Source organism: Pungitius pungitius, chromosome 1, assembly GCF_949316345.1.
Source record: "Pungitius pungitius chromosome 1, fPunPun2.1, whole genome shotgun sequence".
NCBI lineage: Eukaryota > Metazoa > Chordata > Actinopteri > Perciformes > Gasterosteidae > Pungitius > Pungitius pungitius.
Window position 1 is genome coordinate 26174951 of NC_084900.1, and position 19669 is coordinate 26194619.

Consider the following 19669-nt stretch of genomic DNA (forward strand, 5'->3'; position numbering starts at 1 on the left):
TAAAAGCAATAGCGCTAAGCCCCGCCCACCGCGGTCCCCTTTTGGGTGCTGGAGCCTGCACGGTTAGTTTCTCCAAAAGTCCCACGCTCGTAGGCTCCAGTTCCACTGTGTAAAAAAAAAGAAAAGGTAAGGCTCTTTCCCTGCTCCTTCTGTTTCGGCCTTAAGCTCCGGCACCACCTCGGTTCATATTAGACATAGTTTGCAAGTTTTGCACTGAGTGCTAACGATATGCCGTTACGTCCAACTGCCAACTGCCAACTGCCGACGACGTAAATGGCGACGTTAAACTAAAACGTAACGGTTTAATAATGTTGAGTCCCCGGAGGAAAAGTATTTCTGCAACGCTGTCCCCATCGGCCCAACCAGTTTTGACCATTTCACTTTACACCTTAAACGTCTTCTCGAGAACTCGGAGGCTTTGAAGTGTTTTAATGAAGCACAACCGTGTCTCGCATGGTGACGTTACGTGGACCCGTTACACCGATAAACTACCGGCCTCCAGTCACAGTAACATTTAGCCCCGTTTTGAATAAACCATAGCATCTGAGTTAGTGAAACCTGGAGACATTTGTCTTGGTCCCACTCGCAGTGGATGTGTGCGGTGTCTCAGGGGCTATTTACCGACATGTCAGCTATTTGCTGATTCCACCTTATCGCGTGCACTCTGTGGTTTACTGCTGTGACGGTCCTGACCTAGTTACATATGCCTCCTGAGTGAGAACACCTTCTCCGTAAACTAAATACACGGAAACCTGCACCGAAAGGTGTGCAATGCCAGTCTGAAGAGGTCCAACTCTAGTAACAATGTAGTTTAAACAATAATCTCTTTTTTATATATCAATGGTTGTTCATTATCTTCCGGTCAGTTGAGAAGGACAAGGCGTGGCTGAACTAATGATTAATAAAGTATCAGCAGCCCTTTCCTCTAACCCACATTTTGCATACTTAGCTGAACAATTCAGAAATGGCTGTTAATGTTGGACATTTCATTAGATGCACTAGTTTCTGTCCCAGCTCCAGCTTGCCCACTCAAGTGAACCATTTAACGTGTGTTTTCAGTGAATGAAGAAAACCCTCCCAGAACCATGATGTTGTCTCTGGTCACGTCGGGCCAAACGGCGGCCCGGCGAATTGTCACTGCGACCCGGGGGAGGCTTGTGAGGGATGGCAGGTGTTTGCTTACCTATTTGCCAGAGTTTGCCCTCAGGACCAAAAATACGGGCCGGTCCTTTTCCCAATCCTTCTTCAACCATTACAGATGCTTCAGTGCCACAGCTGCTAACCGGAGCGGTTCATCACCTACAGCCAGTCAGAACACACCGTCCTACAGTTATGTCATCGTTGGGGCAGGGTCGGCGGGCTGCGTCCTCGCCAACCGTCTCAGTGAGGACCGCCATGAGTCTGTGCTGCTGCTGGAGGCTGGGCCCAAGGACATGTTGCTAGGCAACGTACAGCTGTCGTGGAAGATCCACATGCCAGCTGCGTTGATCTACAACCTCTGTGATGACAAGTACACTAGTTATATGATTTCACAAATGCTTTGTTGTGGATGTATTACCTCGTCATTCCTTACTAAAATGTATATTAGATGTGTGCAAACACAAATACCTTCAAGACCTTGTTAGTCTATCATTTTGCTATCAATGTACCATATAGTTATACAGTTGTTGACAGATATTGCTTCCAGTCAGATGCCGTGCTGTATTTGTTTCCATTCCATCTGCAGGTATAACTGGTACTACCACACTTTACCCCAGGCTCACATGGGCGAGCGGGTGATGTACTGGCCGAGGGGCCGCGTCTGGGGCGGGTCCTCTTCACTCAACGCCATGGTGTACATCCGCGGACACGCAGAAGACTACAACCGCTGGCAAAGGGAGGGGGCCGAAGGCTGGGATTACGAACACTGTCTGCCTTACTTTAAGAAAGCTCAGTGTCATGAGCTGGGTGAAAACAGGTACCCAAGAAAAATATCTGTTGGACATTTTCCTTTCATCCGTATGCTCTTGGTGTACTTTTTGACTGGTGTTTGAAATATTCTAATACGCAGTCCACGTTTGAAGGGGACTCTCGGTTCGGCAGTGTTAGTGCTCCTGTCCCAACAGACTCCCAATGCTTCACTTATGAGAAGACAAATTAAATGTCTTCTCGTAAGTAAATATACAGTGGTGTAGCTGGGAATTAAAAGGATTAATGGCAATGCAATACCAATCATTGAATACCTTTACCCTGATTCCATTTCTATGGACAGATGTTTCATTTTGAAAGGGAAATGCTCTTGTTTATGTCACATTAAATGTGCGCTTTATGTGTGTACTGTAGGTACCGGGGAGGCAGCGGACCTCTTCATGTGTCAAGAGGGAAGACCAACCATCCCCTTCACCGAGCTTTTATTGAGGCAGGGCAGCAGGCGGGATACCCTTTCACGGATGACATGAACGGGCAGCAACAGGAAGGCTTGGGCTGGATGGACATGACCGTCTATAAAGGTTAAAGGAACCATGATCTTCTTTATCCAATAACCATTGAGAACACTTGCAGCCACATTTCTGTATTGGAGCTAATCAGCATAATTTCGGGAGCAAGACCACGCCTCTTCCCGTATTTCTATAAATACAGCTCAACCCATTCTTCTTGTTCTCGAGTACGCATTCTGAAAACCCCACCCTCCCAACCCCTTTTCTTTTCTTTTCTTTTCTCTCCCTCCCTTTTCCAACTTTTTGTAAATTTCACGTTAAACGCCTTCAATGGATGGCGTGGTCTTAGCTAGTGAATTCATCCACCTCGTAACAACCAACTATTAAATATTGTCCATAAATCTCCTCCCCTAATCTGTCCAGGAAAGAGGTGGAGCACAGCCAGCGCCTATCTGAGACCCGCCCTGAGTCGACCCAACCTGAAGGCAGAGGTGCGCTGCCTGACCACCAAGATCCTGTTTGATGGCAACCGGGCTGTGGGTGTAGAATACACACAAAAAGGACAGACGAAAAGGGTAAGATGGGTACAATTACAATCACTTTAAAAGATAGATGCGTAGAGGTCATGCTTATAATATTTAAAAAACAACAAATATTGTTTCAATGGATTGTTGTGGCTCAGACGCTGCTGACGTGTAATGAATTTGGTCACCTGCTGACTGCCATCCACCGCTGCAGGATGCCGAGCATTCTCATACATTTTTCTGCTTTCTCCTCAGGTTTTTGCAGATAAAGAGGTGATTATAAGCGGAGGAGCTATTAACTCTCCTCAGCTTCTCATGCTGTCTGGGGTGGGAAACGCTGATGACCTGAAACCACTTGGTATCTCTGTGGTTCAGCACCTACCAGGTAACTGAAACAAGCAAAAAATGAGAAACTCTTCCAAAAACCTGCTTGCATTTATTTTAGGATGCAGGGAACACATGACCACATCAAACACCGATACACACTGACAGAGTGATACATTTACCACCGGTATTCTTGTCTCTGTTGTCTTTCAGGTGTTGGCAGTAACCTGCAGGATCATTTGGAGTTGTACATTCAGCATCAGTGCACTCAGCCCATCACCCTGTACAAGGCCCAGAATCCTTTCCACATGGTCAAGATTGGCCTGGAGTGGCTCACTCAGTTCACTGGTAACCAAAGCATATGTGTTATAACACACACATTATCCTTAATGTTCTAATAAAAATACGTTTTTTTCATTGAATTTCAATGTCAAGTATTATTGTGGGAAATATCAGTTATGTGCAGGTACAGGTTAATATAAAATTTGGATTTGACATTCTATTGGTAATGTTATTTTAATTTATTAGCTAGATTCTGCACATTGTACACGCAGAATGTTTGGATCTGTCGTTGCCGCCTTCTATCAGTTAGTGTGACGACGCTGAATCCAACCATCCAACTTACAAAGGAAACTGTCCCTTAGGTTACGGAGCGACGTCCCACCTGGAGAGCGGCGGGTTTATCCGCAGTCGACCACACGTCCCACACCCTGACATCCAGTTTCACTTCCTGCCCACGCAGGTCATCGACCACGGTCGGGTTGCCTCCAAAATCGAGGCGTATCAGGTGTGTGACCAGGAAATGTCGGCTCTTCTATGTTAAAATGGCCACGTTGTTTTGGTTTGACATCACATGAGTGTGTGTGGGGGAGTTTTGTATGAAGGTTTGATTGTGATTTACAGGGATGTGGGTATCTCTATGCATGACTGTGTAAGATAAAATTCCGAAGTGCACGTTTAGACTCCCATGTGGAATTCCACAGAAAGCCTCAGAGAGTCAATGAACAGGAGCTTAAGGGGAATTTCCTGTGGGTTGGTGACATAATTCCAAAGAAGTTTAACCAGGAACAAGTCTGGGGTTACGTGCTGTGTGAAATGTGTTTTTTATTGAATTGCTACAACAGGCTCTGTTTTCTGTTTTTAAAGAACGGCCAGGTTTGAGTTAATGTGTGCAGTATCCCCGAATGCCCAAAGCAATAATACTGGAAATGTAACTTTTAAAGTAAACAAGCTGTTTTTACCTAATTAGAAGCATGGTCTAAAAACAGATAACTTGACTAACTTGAGTACTTTATTTTGTAGAATATAACAAGTTTTTTCTTGCAGGAAAATGGTAATAAAATACATGAACTAGTATGTCGTCACAGTCTACATGGAGGAAGCCTTACATTTCAAAGCCTAGTGTTTGTGTTTTAGGTCCATGTTGGGCCGATGAGGAGCACCAGTACGGGCTGGATAAAGCTGAAGAGCGCCAACCCTCTGGATCACCCGATTCTCCAGCCGAACTACCTCTCCACGGGTAAGATTCAGCCACTCGGCAGTCTGCTACGGAATTCAGCAACACTTTTGAGAACTTCCTTATGTTTCCAGAGAGAGCCTTCCTTCTACGAGACCTGTTATATATATATGTCGCTTTGACACTTTCCTCTGATGGTTGATCTTTTGTTTGCAAGCATCGTTGTTATTTGAGATGTATAGTGTATTCATGAGGATTTTGGAGTTAGGTAAAATGGTACACTACTTATAATAATTATATAATAATTACGTTTCCATCTCCTCCATCCTCTCAGACATTGATGTGTGGGAGTTCAGGGAAAGTGTCAAACTCTCTAGAGAGATTTTTACTCAGAAGGCCTTCGACCCCTTCCGGGGTCCAGAAGTCCTGCCTGGTCCTCACGTCCAGTCCGACGCCGAAATCGACGCTTTTGTTCGAGAAAAAGCTGACACCGCTTACCATCCGTCCTGCACCTGCAAGATGGGGTCGCCATCCGATCCGATGGCTGTCGTCGATTCCGGCGCTCGCGTTCTCGGGCTGGAGAACCTGCGCGTGGTCGACGCCTCTATCATGCCCAGCATCGTCAGCGGCAACCTGAACGCTCCGACCATCATGATGGCAGAAAAGGCTGCTGACATCATCAGAAGTCGCCCGGCTCTCGTTGACCCGGGGGCTCCCGTGTACCGACCTCCGACACTCGACACGCAGCGCTGAACAGGGGGGGGAAAGAAGGGTAAAAACATAATGATCAGCATTGCATTATACCGTGTTAGGTACATCTGTTTTGATGAATAATGTTGTGTTGTCTTGTTAACACACCTGATTTAGGGCTGGTCTATGTTTTTTATATTGAAAACCATAATTGTTTGCTGATTTTACCCGTTTACATGTACAATTTAGTTCTTCACTATTGCACTTGATGTCTTGACGAGGATACAGTGGCACTTTGTTTTTTTAATAATGATTTTAGCCTAATTTCCTTTGTAAATGGCAGATATCTTTTATAAGCTTGAAGCCAATGTGATAACTCCCTAAAGGCTCTGACTGAAAGCTCCAGCTGAGTACTGCTGCTGCTGCTGCTGCAGGAGGACTGGACTTATATAAGAATTCAGTCTAAAGGAATTCTGAGTCTATTCATCACTAGAAAGATGTTATCAGCGGGAAACAGTTCTAATCAGATGACACTAATGTAAAACGGGTTTTGTAGCAGACTTGGCAGGATTGGACTTGTATTATTAACTATTTCAGGTCTGGCAGCTGTTTAATCGTAGTAGGAGTACCAGCAAATGATTATTCAGCATATCTGGCAAGCGTGGTGCCAAAATACTTTTAATATAAATTTTAGACACAAAAAGAGCTGCCACAGTCACTTGTGTTCATACTTTCTTTCTAATTGTATTGTGGATGTTCACAAATAATATTTTGACGTTATTCATGTATAACGGACCGGATCACCACCTGAGCCTGTAAAATCCTTCTGTTTTTATCTGTGTGTGAATCACTGCAGCTTCTTAATGATTAGGTGTGTTTACGCAGTTCCAGCAGGACTCATGCACATCTATGTTGAGTACGTTTAAGAATCAGCCTCACTCAACAATCATTCATTTCAATTGAAGTATAGGTCTGTATAGGTGCTAGAATGAATACAAATGACTAAACTTTGCACTACACTATTAAGTATCTTCAACAATTATTGTTCACATGAAACAGCGTGTGTTGTATTGCATGAATCTAATGACTTGATGATGATTGAGAAGTTCTTCCAGCCTCTATGCCTTTAATGTTTCTACCTTAAATTGTAAACAAACACTAGAAACTGCCCTGACTTCGTCCTCATGACTTTATTCGGTGATCCTTATAAAACGTTTCAACAGGTTCTTTGTCAAGAAACAAAATGTACAAAACAGGGATTTTGTTTTCCTTTGGTACAAAATCTACATGATACTAGTACTTGTGCTACAGAGTAGATAGCTATATATCTTTTTAATTTCCATACAACAAATGGGTAGAAAGAGGAAGTTTTTACAAACACTATACAGATTGTATACATTGTTATTATTTGATAGAAATGTGTTAAGCAGTGGAACAGTAAAAGTCTTATTTGGGTGCTTGCACTGTGACTAGGCAGCGGATGATAACTGTTACTTAAACTCCGCTGGCCTTTACTGACTCAAAAATAAATCTGGACTATACGGTCATGTTGGTCAATCATTTCTCCGTTTTTTAACGTAGATGTTTGTAAATTCAATCAATGACATCACTGAATGAACCGTTCCTTTTTAGTGTTTTGATTTAGTGATGAGTATGTTTCTCCCATTGGAGGAAGCATCACAATCCACTGCTTTTTCAGAATGACATATTTAGATTAAAATCAATATTACTGTTTAAATTAAAATGTGTCAAATGAATGCAGCCATGTATATATATATTTAAAACTGCTATAGTTGCGGACATTATTCTTAGTTTAACACCATTTCTATGCATATTGTCTACCCACAATCTGTATGTCTGTGCATGTGTAGAATGAGCACACGGGAAACGGTGTCATTTTCTTCAGTAACTTAAAACGACAGACCTGCAATAATAATTGAAAATCGATGCAAATGCGCTTAATGATCCCTTGTTAAGGTTTTATTTTTTAAGAAGCCCTTTGATACACAAAACAAGTATTCAAATCCAGGGGGGGGGGGGGGGGAAGAACAAGATGGCCTTTCCAAGACCCAAAGTTGGTTATGTAATAGATGCCCCAAAGGCATTATTACAGTTGGCAGTGGTACAGAAACACAGGTGAAAAACAGGTGAGAAATGTTGCCTCTCTTTAGTGTTTCTATCTGCAGGCCGTCCTTCAAACATGCACACTCTGTCCAAACATATTAAAACATCATTTCATTCCAGAAACCAGATATATTGAATTAATAAAGAAGGAATCAGGAAACCCTGTCTTTTCAAATATACAGTTAGACCTTTGTGTTGGAGATCTCTGTCATAACCTGACCTGACATGAATCAGACAGCCGGGGGCCTAAAGGGAATTCCACTCTTTCATTGCTGCTTAGCAGCGGCGTGTTGTGGGATTCAAAGTAAGCGCTGGAAGCAAAGCTGTTGAAAAGGACGAATGATGTCAGACGGATGTCACCGTTGCAAATACTCACAGTATAACAGATAGATTTCCTTTCCAGCTGTTTTTCAGTCATGTTTTCAGTGTAAACACAAAGAGACTTTGCGTACTCTTGAGGATTTAGTAACAATGAAATGGTTTCTCCTCCCAGTCTTCAAGGGGCTTTGATACAACTTGAGGATCACTTTGCAACATGTCTGACATGGAAATTTCACTCTATCGTTTCCTTTTTTTCCAGGGGGTTAAAATGAACTACGTTAGGAAAGAATGGGTGTTACTGTAGTTTTGGTTGGTGGTGGAAAGGGGGCGGGTGTGTTTCTGTTATCAGTGTGAGACAGAAGGATATGCCTGAGGACAAAGTCTGTTTTCGGTGATATGTGATTTCCATTTCAAGTCTAGTATCGAAGACGAGCAACATTTAAACCTGGACATAGAAATATTAATTATATTAAAGGATAGTTAAATCATTTTATATATTTTTATTTATATTTTTTCTTCAGCATTGAGGCCAAATTGTAATGTAAATAATCAAAATCATACATTTAACGTATGTACATGAGATCAAACTCCAACGGAATGAAGGGAACCTGGGAGTCATCGGGGCACCAAAGACATTTTGCAGAACGACTCCTTCAGACAGCGAGGGATTTAGAACTTTGATCCACTCTCGGCCTTCTTTGTACAAAGTAAAACAAGAGAAAAGAGAAAGCAGAAGTAAAACTTGGCAACAATTATACTCAATACGGATGCAAAAACCCTTATAAATTATTAAATTATAAAAGCCAACAAGGTTGTTGTTTCTTTCAGTCAAAATAATAAATTATATATATATATATATATATATGAATAACCATGTCAGTATTTTACCAAACTGTCCGGCATTGGGCAGCTGGACTTGATCCTCGCTGGATGTAGAGAGACGCTAATGAAGGAAATAAAAAACACCCTTTGGGGGGGTGTCCTGAACCCCTGCTAAATGACAGGCAGGCTGGTCTCAACGTTTGCTGAATTCATCTCAGCACTTTTGTATCTGTTTTTTTTTCTCCGTAGCTCCTACAATTCTGCACAGAAAGAGAAAACAAGGCACTTTGCTCTCTTGTCCATCGGTGTTCTACGTGTTCCGTCTCCTGCAGGATGCCCCTGAACAGCGAAGTCGAAGTTTCAATTGAAAAAAACTAAATGATCCCGCGTGAGCCGCTGCTATAGCGACGTGATGCATATCATCTCGTCTGCAAGGTCCTCCTCGCATTTCAGAGTCACGTAGGGCTCCTCGTCGCTGTAGTCGCGGATGCTGCTGTCCCTAACGTGCGCGGTGGCCCGCGGGTCCGAGGCGGCGCCCCCCGCTGCCCCGGGGTTGCCGTTGTCCAGACTGCCGTTCAGCAGGTTGCTGGCGGCGCTCTCCATCTCGTCGATGGTCATCTCGCAGGCGTCTGCGATTTCGTTTTTGGTCGCTGTCACGAAGTTGGGGTCCCTGGCGTATTTCCCCAGACCCTCAGAGATCAGCACCTGAGGTCAAGCGACACATAAATCAGAGCAGAAGAGAGAGCTTTGTTTTAATGAATTCATATACAGAATTCAGCTTGATGTGAGATTTTGGGGGCCGACACCAGGAACATCTGGATTTTCCGTGCATGGTGCACTTTTCATGCTAGGTTGTTTTCAAGGAGGCGTCCAAAGACCTTCAATGGTCCTCATGAGGGTCTCAGAGACTACGTTGTTAGTCTGAGGTTTGATATCATTCCTTCTACGAGACCTGTTATATATATATGTCGCTTTGACACTTTCCTCTGATGGTTGATCTTTTGTTTGCAAGCATCGTTGTTATTTGAGATGTATAGTGTATTCATGAGGATTTTGGAGTTAGGTAAAATGGTACACTACTTATAATAATTATATAATAATTACGTTTCCATCTCCTCCATCCTCTCAGACATTGATGTGTGGGAGTTCAGGGAAAGTGTCAAACTCTCTAGAGAGATTTTTACTCAGAAGGCCTTCGACCCCTTCCGGGGTCCAGAAGTCCTGCCTGGTCCTCACGTCCAGTCCGACGCCGAAATCGACGCTTTTGTTCGAGAAAAAGCTGACACCGCTTACCATCCGTCCTGCACCTGCAAGATGGGGTCGCCATCCGATCCGATGGCTGTCGTCGATTCCGGCGCTCGCGTTCTCGGGCTGGAGAACCTGCGCGTGGTCGACGCCTCTATCATGCCCAGCATCGTCAGCGGCAACCTGAACGCTCCGACCATCATGATGGCAGAAAAGGCTGCTGACATCATCAGAAGTCGCCCGGCTCTCGTTGACCCGGGGGCTCCCGTGTACCGACCTCCGACACTCGACACGCAGCGCTGAACAGGGGGGGGAAAGAAGGGTAAAAACATAATGATCAGCATTGCATTATACCGTGTTAGGTACATCTGTTTTGATGAATAATGTTGTGTTGTCTTGTTAACACACCTGATTTAGGGCTGGTCTATGTTTTTTATATTGAAAACCATAATTGTTTGCTGATTTTACCCGTTTACATGTACAATTTAGTTCTTCACTATTGCACTTGATGTCTTGACGAGGATACAGTGGCACTTTGTTTTTTTAATAATGATTTTAGCCTAATTTCCTTTGTAAATGGCAGATATCTTTTATAAGCTTGAAGCCAATGTGATAACTCCCTAAAGGCTCTGACTGAAAGCTCCAGCTGAGTACTGCTGCTGCTGCTGCTGCAGGAGGACTGGACTTATATAAGAATTCAGTCTAAAGGAATTCTGAGTCTATTCATCACTAGAAAGATGTTATCAGCGGGAAACAGTTCTAATCAGATGACACTAATGTAAAACGGGTTTTGTAGCAGACTTGGCAGGATTGGACTTGTATTATTAACTATTTCAGGTCTGGCAGCTGTTTAATCGTAGTAGGAGTACCAGCAAATGATTATTCAGCATATCTGGCAAGCGTGGTGCCAAAATACTTTTAATATAAATTTTAGACACAAAAAGAGCTGCCACAGTCACTTGTGTTCATACTTTCTTTCTAATTGTATTGTGGATGTTCACAAATAATATTTTGACGTTATTCATGTATAACGGACCGGATCACCACCTGAGCCTGTAAAATCCTTCTGTTTTTATCTGTGTGTGAATCACTGCAGCTTCTTAATGATTAGGTGTGTTTACGCAGTTCCAGCAGGACTCATGCACATCTATGTTGAGTACGTTTAAGAATCAGCCTCACTCAACAATCATTCATTTCAATTGAAGTATAGGTCTGTATAGGTGCTAGAATGAATACAAATGACTAAACTTTGCACTACACTATTAAGTATCTTCAACAATTATTGTTCACATGAAACAGCGTGTGTTGTATTGCATGAATCTAATGACTTGATGATGATTGAGAAGTTCTTCCAGCCTCTATGCCTTTAATGTTTCTACCTTAAATTGTAAACAAACACTAGAAACTGCCCTGACTTCGTCCTCATGACTTTATTCGGTGATCCTTATAAAACGTTTCAACAGGTTCTTTGTCAAGAAACAAAATGTACAAAACAGGGATTTTGTTTTCCTTTGGTACAAAATCTACATGATACTAGTACTTGTGCTACAGAGTAGATAGCTATATATCTTTTTAATTTCCATACAACAAATGGGTAGAAAGAGGAAGTTTTTACAAACACTATACAGATTGTATACATTGTTATTATTTGATAGAAATGTGTTAAGCAGTGGAACAGTAAAAGTCTTATTTGGGTGCTTGCACTGTGACTAGGCAGCGGATGATAACTGTTACTTAAACTCCGCTGGCCTTTACTGACTCAAAAATAAATCTGGACTATACGGTCATGTTGGTCAATCATTTCTCCGTTTTTTAACGTAGATGTTTGTAAATTCAATCAATGACATCACTGAATGAACCGTTCCTTTTTAGTGTTTTGATTTAGTGATGAGTATGTTTCTCCCATTGGAGGAAGCATCACAATCCACTGCTTTTTCAGAATGACATATTTAGATTAAAATCAATATTACTGTTTAAATTAAAATGTGTCAAATGAATGCAGCCATGTATATATATATTTAAAACTGCTATAGTTGCGGACATTATTCTTAGTTTAACACCATTTCTATGCATATTGTCTACCCACAATCTGTATGTCTGTGCATGTGTAGAATGAGCACACGGGAAACGGTGTCATTTTCTTCAGTAACTTAAAACGACAGACCTGCAATAATAATTGAAAATCGATGCAAATGCGCTTAATGATCCCTTGTTAAGGTTTTATTTTTTAAGAAGCCCTTTGATACACAAAACAAGTATTCAAATCCAGGGGGGGGGGGGGGGGAAGAACAAGATGGCCTTTCCAAGACCCAAAGTTGGTTATGTAATAGATGCCCCAAAGGCATTATTACAGTTGGCAGTGGTACAGAAACACAGGTGAAAAACAGGTGGGAAATGTTGCCTCTCTTTAGTGTTTCTATCTGCAGGCCGTCCTTCAAACATGCACACTCTGTCCAAACATATTAAAACATCATTTCATTCCAGAAACCAGATATATTGAATTAATAAAGAAGGAATCAGGAAACCCTGTCTTTTCAAATATACAGTTAGACCTTTGTGTTGGAGATCTCTGTCATAACCTGACCTGACATGAATCAGACAGCCGGGGGCCTAAAGGGAATTCCACTCTTTCATTGCTGCTTAGCAGCGGCGTGTTGTGGGATTCAAAGTAAGCGCTGGAAGCAAAGCTGTTGAAAAGGACGAATGATGTCAGACGGATGTCACCGTTGCAAATACTCACAGTATAACAGATAGATTTCCTTTCCAGCTGTTTTTCAGTCATGTTTTCAGTGTAAACACAAAGAGACTTTGCGTACTCTTGAGGATTTAGTAACAATGAAATGGTTTCTCCTCCCAGTCTTCAAGGGGCTTTGATACAACTTGAGGATCACTTTGCAACATGTCTGACATGGAAATTTCACTCTATCGTTTCCTTTTTTTCCAGGGGGTTAAAATGAACTACGTTAGGAAAGAATGGGTGTTACTGTAGTTTTGGTTGGTGGTGGAAAGGGGGCGGGTGTGTTTCTGTTATCAGTGTGAGACAGAAGGATATGCCTGAGGACAAAGTCTGTTTTCGGTGATATGTGATTTCCATTTCAAGTCTAGTATCGAAGACGAGCAACATTTAAACCTGGACATAGAAATATTAATTATATTAAAGGATAGTTAAATCATTTTATATATTTTTATTTATATTTTTTCTTCAGCATTGAGGCCAAATTGTAATGTAAATAATCAAAATCATACATTTAACGTATGTACATGAGATCAAACTCCAACGGAATGAAGGGAACCTGGGAGTCATCGGGGCACCAAAGACATTTTGCAGAACGACTCCTTCAGACAGCGAGGGATTTAGAACTTTGATCCACTCTCGGCCTTCTTTGTACAAAGTAAAACAAGAGAAAAGAGAAAGCAGAAGTAAAACTTGGCAACAATTATACTCAATACGGATGCAAAAACCCTTATAAATTATTAAATTATAAAAGCCAACAAGGTTGTTGTTTCTTTCAGTCAAAATAATAAATTATATATATATATATACACTCACCGGCCACTTTATTAGGTACACCTGTCCAACTGCTCGTTAACACTTAATTTCTAAGCAGCCAATCACATGGCGGCAACTCAGTGCATTTAGGCATGTAGACATTGTCAAGACAATCTCCTGCAGTTCAAACCGAGCATCAGTATGGGGAAGAAAGGTGATTTGAGTGACTTTGAACGTGGCATGATTGTTGGTGCCAGAAGGGCTGGTCTGAGTATTTCAGAAACTGCTAATCTACTGGGATTTTCACGCACAACCATCTCTAGGGTTTACAGAGAATGGTCCGAAAAAGAAAAAACATCCAGTGAGCGGCAGTTCTGTGGGCGGAAATGCCTTGTTGATGCCAGAGGTCAGAGGAGAATGGCCAGACTGGTTCGAGCTGATAGAAGGGCAACAGTGACTCAAAAAACCACCCGTTACAACCAAGGTGGGCATAAGAGCATCTCTGAACGCACGGTACGTCGAACTTTGAGGCAGATGGGCTACAGCAGCAGAAGACCACACCGGGTGCCACTCCTTTCAGCTAAGAACAGGAAACTGAGGCTACAATTTGCACAAGCTTATCGAAATTGGACAATAGAAGATTGGAAAAACGTTGCCTGGTCTGATGAGTCTCGATTTCTGCTGCGACATTCGGATGGTAGGGTCAGAATTTGGCGTCTACAACATGAAAGCATGGATCCATCCTGCCTTGTATCCACGGTTCAGGCTGGTGGTGGTGGTGTCATGGTGTGGGGAATATTTTCTTGGCACTCTTTGGGCCCCTTGGTACCAATTGAGCATCATTGCAACGCCACAGCCTACCTGAGTATTGTTGCTGACCATGTCCATCCCTTTATGACCACAATGTACCCAACTTCTGATGGCTACTTTCAGCAGGATAATGCGCCATGTCATAAAGCTGGAATCATCTCAGACTGGTTTCTTGAACATGACAATGAGTTCGCTGTACTCAAATGGCCTCCACAATCACCAGATCTCAATCCAATAGAGCATCTTTGGGATGTGGTGGAACGGGAGATTCGCATCATGGATGTGCAGCCGACAAATCTGCGGCAACTGTGTGATGCCATCATGTCAATATGGACCAAACTCCCTGAGGAATGCTTCCAGCACCTTGTTGAATCTATGCCACGAAGAATTGAGGCAGTTCTGAAGGCAAAAGGGGGTCCAACCCGTTACTAGCATGGGGTACCTAATAAAGTGGCCGGTGAGTGTATATATATGAATAACCATGTCAGTATTTTACCAAACTGTCCGGCATTGGGCAGCTGGACTTGATCCTCGCTGGATGTAGAGAGACGCTAATGAAGGAAATAAAAAACACCCTTTGGGGGGGTGTCCTGAACCCCTGCTAAATGACAGGCAGGCTGGTCTCAACGTTTGCTGAATTCATCTCAGCACTTTTGTATCTGTTTTTTTTTCTCCGTAGCTCCTACAATTCTGCACAGAAAGAGAAAACAAGGCACTTTGCTCTCTTGTCCATCGGTGTTCTACGTGTTCCGTCTCCTGCAGGATGCCCCTGAACAGCGAAGTCGAAGTTTCAATTGAAAAAAACTAAATGATCCCGCGTGAGCCGCTGCTATAGCGACGTGATGCATATCATCTCGTCTGCAAGGTCCTCCTCGCATTTCAGAGTCACGTAGGGCTCCTCGTCGCTGTAGTCGCGGATGCTGCTGTCCCTAACGTGCGCGGTGGCCCGCGGGTCCGAGGCGGCGCCCCCCGCTGCCCCGGGGTTGCCGTTGTCCAGACTGCCGTTCAGCAGGTTGCTGGCGGCGCTCTCCATCTCGTCGATGGTCATCTCGCAGGCGTCTGCGATTTCGTTTTTGGTCGCTGTCACGAAGTTGGGGTCCCTGGCGTATTTCCCCAGACCCTCAGAGATCAGCACCTGAGGTCAAGCGACACATAAATCAGAGCAGAAGAGAGAGCTTTGTTTTAATGAATTCATATACAGAATTCAGCTTGATGTGAGATTTTGGGGGCCGACACCAGGAACATCTGGATTTTCCGTGCATGGTGCACTTTTCATGCTAGGTTGTTTTCAAGGAGGCGTCCAAAGACCTTCAATGGTCCTCATGAGGGTCTCAGAGACTACGTTGTTAGTCTGAGGTTTGATATCATTAGAAAGTTAAGACTGTATAAATGTAACAATAAAATCTAGATGTTTGCGCCCCATCATTTGTCATCCTAGATAAAGTAAAACAATTCAAGAGTTTATCTGATATAAACACAATAAATACACCGACTATAGAGTGACAGTGATTTTATGTCCGTCTCCATGGCACTGGTCAAAGTTTAGCAGATGTTTGGTACCCACAGCCTCCACCACACTGTTGGCGCTGCCTCTCTTCTGCAGAATGTGTGGGCAGCATTCAGCGGGTAACTTCAGGCGTGACGGAGAGGGGCTGCGGCTGAGGGGCCCGTCTGAATACCACGAACTCCTCTTCACCGCTCCGGGGATGCTGCAGACGCTGCCGGGTCTGTGCCAGTCCACCTGAGAGCACACACAACACACACACACACACACACACACACACAGGCAATTTCAAACTTCATGTTTCGTCAAGATCGAGATTGAGATTCTTCTTTTATTTGTCTGGTATCGCACTGTTTTAACTGATGTCAAAGGCTCGATAAGATATCTATATTAAAACAGGAAAAATGATGAAGATAGATAAAATAAGTAAATCAGTGGTTTGTCTGTGTCCCTTACGTCTAGCTTTCTTTTCTTATTTCATATTACTGAACCAGTCTTTCCCAATAATAAAAGCATAGCAGGTGAGTCGGGGGTCACACAGTGAAGCGCACCTGTATGAGTGGGGTGTAGCAGGTAGAGCAGTCGCGGGCGATGGGTGAGGCGGGAGGCGTGACCCAGGAGCGGAGCGACCGCGTAGGAGACAAACGGTGGATTCTGCTCGCATCGAAACCAGCCACCGCCATCACCTGAGCATCAGTCGCAGCAGATAACGTGCCTTTGTTCGTTACAATACTTCATTCATCACTGCAGTGTCAAGCAGTAAAGGGCGTGTGTGTGTGCGTGTGTGTGTGTGTGTGTACCTGCTGCTGCACCAGGTGTAGTGGAAGAGCTGTGCAGGATGGAGACAGAGGGGCGTCCTCCTGACTACTTCTTCTGCGAAGACACTCAAAATTGAACGTCGATTTGTTGGAAGCTGAGGAAACAAACACCGAGAATATTCAAGCTCTGGATTCCAACTCATACAGCAAATCAAAAAGTGAAAAGTACTCCACAACAAGCAGACCAATAACAATAAAAGCTCATTTTAAGCACTCACAAAACAATTACATTGAATGAATTCATAATTACACATAACAATCAAACTGACCTTTTCCTTACAGTTACTTGCTACAATAAAGAGAATTTAATAACAACGGCACAACTTGATGCAATACATCTTGACGGAGTCAACAATCTTTTGTAAAACAATTGTAAAACTGCTGACGTCGTGCGTCACCTTGAGGTGAGGGTAAAAGCCACCTCCTGGGCGACCGGCTGCCAACTCGGCAGATCGGCTGCTGGTCGTCGTCATAGTAACCGTCAAGCTGGTGGTTGCTCCTGGAAACCCCGAGGTCAAAGTCTCCCTCCGCATCACGGTGGGCTTTTTTGGACGGCCTGTGAAACATGGGAATAAAATATGTTTCTAAATGTGTTAATCATAAAATGAATACAAAAAAGTTCAAATAAATCAGATCGTGAGAGCGTGGGATATCTTTGTTATGTTATTACTGGTGAGCATGTACTCAGTGTAGATACATCGATTCTCGCAATAAATGTGAAGTCAAACTAACAACATACAGTAAGCAGCAGTGTGGTACTGAGGATGTACTGTAGTACTGTAGCTTCCTGGTTCCCAACTGAGTTTAGCTGACTGTCACCCTTCCCCTGAGTTAACTATAAGCTCATCCAGTTCACCTGTTGTGCAGGATGTGCTACGTGGTCCCGAATTAAGAATTGAGAGGATTTTGGATCCGAGCGCACACACAGCACATTGTGATCCTATTTATTAATGATCGGAACCCATAACGCCACACGTTGTTTCCTCACATCACATCCGGCTGGCAGCTGCTGCTGGCGTCACAGTACGGCTCCTGTGCCAGCATGATGTCGTCTTCCTGAAACTCCTCCCCGCTGTAGTACTCCCCCGAGCCTCGCCCGTCCTCGCTGTCTCCGTCCCCCGGCTCCTCTGTACGGATGGTGGAACAGAGCCCATCGCCGCTTTCTGACCTTGCAACGTGGCGTCAAAGACGATTAGGGCACATTTGACACTTAGGAAGTACCGTTTTTTTTTTTCCTGGAGGCCTCAAAGCTGAATCTCCCAGCAATACTTTAACAATCCCAATCCCATGCCAAAATATATTAGATATTGGAAGGGGCGATAAGATCATGCACATACCTAATGTAGGCCTCATAGTAACGTGTCCTGCTCCGAGGGGAGGAAGTGATCAGTCACACAGACAGGAGTATTTGCAACAGGATATCAGGAAGGGAAGGGAAAGAAGTCACAGAGACAAGAGGACACAAATTAACCAAACATTTGCACCTGCACAAGAATTGTTTTATTATTACTCAGGCAGATATTGCATAGGCTCCTGTATGCAAGGAGGAGTTTCTATCGAGCAGGCACTTGGTCTTTTATTGTTACCCACTCGATTGAGTTTAAGACGGGAGTCTGCGAGGTGGAGTCGGGCTGGCTTCAATCGATATCCCAATATCACTCCGAATAAATTCAATAAACTCGAATTGAATTGTCACCCAGTGAGAGAACAGCTCATCGACATTGCTCTCAAACGGCTACACGTGGACAAGGATTCTTTTGTTTCTACACTCAACGGAAATTGTTGTCAGTTCTCAATCATGCAAAACATTGGTGTTGCTGGTGTTGCTTTAGTTAATGCGAAACCCCGATTGGGAGCTGCACACCGGTGCTACTGGCCATGTGACAAACGTCGTACCAACTGACCTCGAGGAGTGGGACTTCCACGGCTTGTCGTGTGCTCCTTTGCTGGAAGCGGCCGCCGAGGATCCGTTTTTGGCGGAGGACGCACGGCCTCCCCTTAACGAGCGCTTCTGCAGCCTCCCATTGGTCACGGAGAGGAGTGAGGGCACGTTGGCATTGTTGAGGTTGGCGTTGGAGGGTATCGGTGATTTATGAAAGGTGGGCACGCAGTGAGGGTCGTGGGGGGTGTGGTGATGGCGGTTGTACCGGATGGGGGAAGAGTTGGCCTCTGCGTCGGCGTCTTTGGCTCTGCTGCCCGTCGGGGCGGGTCGGGCTGAGGCACTGCAGGAGAAGGGCAGGATCTGAAGCGGCCGTTGGGTGGCGGTGGTCGGGTGGAAGCAGCCCTGCTGGTCAGCACTGACGTGGTTTCCAAAAAGGCTGCCGTTACGCTGCAGAGACACGACAGAAACCGTAAGGGAGTAAGGGATGTTTCAAGTCAGGGTTACGACGATTAAATGCTCAGTCGTAAACAGCCCAAACAATGGGAGGAGATATCATAAATAAAGGATTTCTGCCCAGCTCTTCACCTTTTGTTTACATTTGTTACACTGGACATCAGAGCCTGTAGTTGATCATTCCCCCTTGTACTATGCACTATAATTAACTATACATTAATTACAGTGGTTGGCTAAGATCTCATATCTGAAGGTGTTGAAAGCCTGAGATTCACAGTAACACCCCAGAGTTTTTAACTCCTTCAGTTTGTGTCCCTCTATCAAAAATATGATGAATTGTACTGTGAATAATCACAAAAGATGGTGTAATGATGCACAGGTTTGAAAGCAATAGAACACCACACACTGTAGCTGCCCTTGACTCATTCATTCATTAACATATTGAGCTTATGCTCCTGTAAACTGTGAGCACAACTAATTGGCTTCGTGGGACATCTCAATCTTTTGAGAGTTTTGTCATTTAAAGTTTAAAAAATGTGTCTTTTTTTGGAAAACAACAACTTGATGCCTGAAGGGGATCTTAGGGGATGTTTACCCTGTAGATATCCTCTTCTTCCTCTCCATTGTCATCTACTAGCCCCGCCTCCTGCAGGTCGCATGATATGGCTCGACGGATCTCTGGTCCAATGTCATGCAGCGTGCGCAGGCCGGCCTGCAGACAGAGCAGCTAGAATCTCACCTTTTCTTTTGCAGGTGGCAGCGTATCTCTGCCCCGTCTTTTACATAATC

General features: G+C 43.9%; 2 protein-coding genes across 9 annotated transcripts in view; one reads left to right on the forward strand and one right to left on the reverse strand.

Moving 5' to 3' along the window:
• Positions 1-17: 17 nt before the first annotated feature.
• On the forward strand, positions 18-6968 carry chdh (choline dehydrogenase). Its single transcript, XM_037478669.2, has 10 exons — positions 18-126; positions 1060-1510; positions 1727-1957; positions 2323-2489; positions 2841-2992; positions 3197-3326; positions 3479-3613; positions 3910-4052; positions 4682-4784; positions 5056-6968. The coding sequence occupies exons 2-10, from the start codon at positions 1086-1088 to the stop codon at positions 5472-5474; spliced, it is 1905 nt and encodes a 634-aa protein (XP_037334566.2). The 5' UTR covers positions 18-126; positions 1060-1085; the 3' UTR covers positions 5475-6968.
• Positions 6969-14693: 7725 nt separating this feature from the next.
• cacna1db (calcium channel, voltage-dependent, L type, alpha 1D subunit, b) overlaps positions 14694-19669 on the reverse strand; it is a 54091-nt gene continuing 49115 nt past the window's right edge. For all 8 annotated transcript variants that reach the window (XM_037478666.2, XM_037478661.2, XM_037478667.2 and 5 more), the window contains 9 exons: positions 19476-19592; positions 18450-18874; positions 17883-17909; positions 17534-17713; positions 16944-17101; positions 16528-16640; positions 16279-16413; positions 15788-15964; positions 14694-15358 (listed from right to left, as the gene is read on the reverse strand). In XM_037478666.2, coding sequence (XP_037334563.2) covers positions 15053-15358; positions 15788-15964; positions 16279-16413; positions 16528-16640; positions 16944-17101; positions 17534-17713; positions 17883-17909; positions 18450-18874; positions 19476-19592 — 1638 coding nt within the window. In that variant the 3' untranslated portion in view covers positions 14694-15052. The remainder of the gene's footprint in view (positions 15359-15787; positions 15965-16278; positions 16414-16527; positions 16641-16943; positions 17102-17533; positions 17714-17882; positions 17910-18449; positions 18875-19475; positions 19593-19669) is intronic.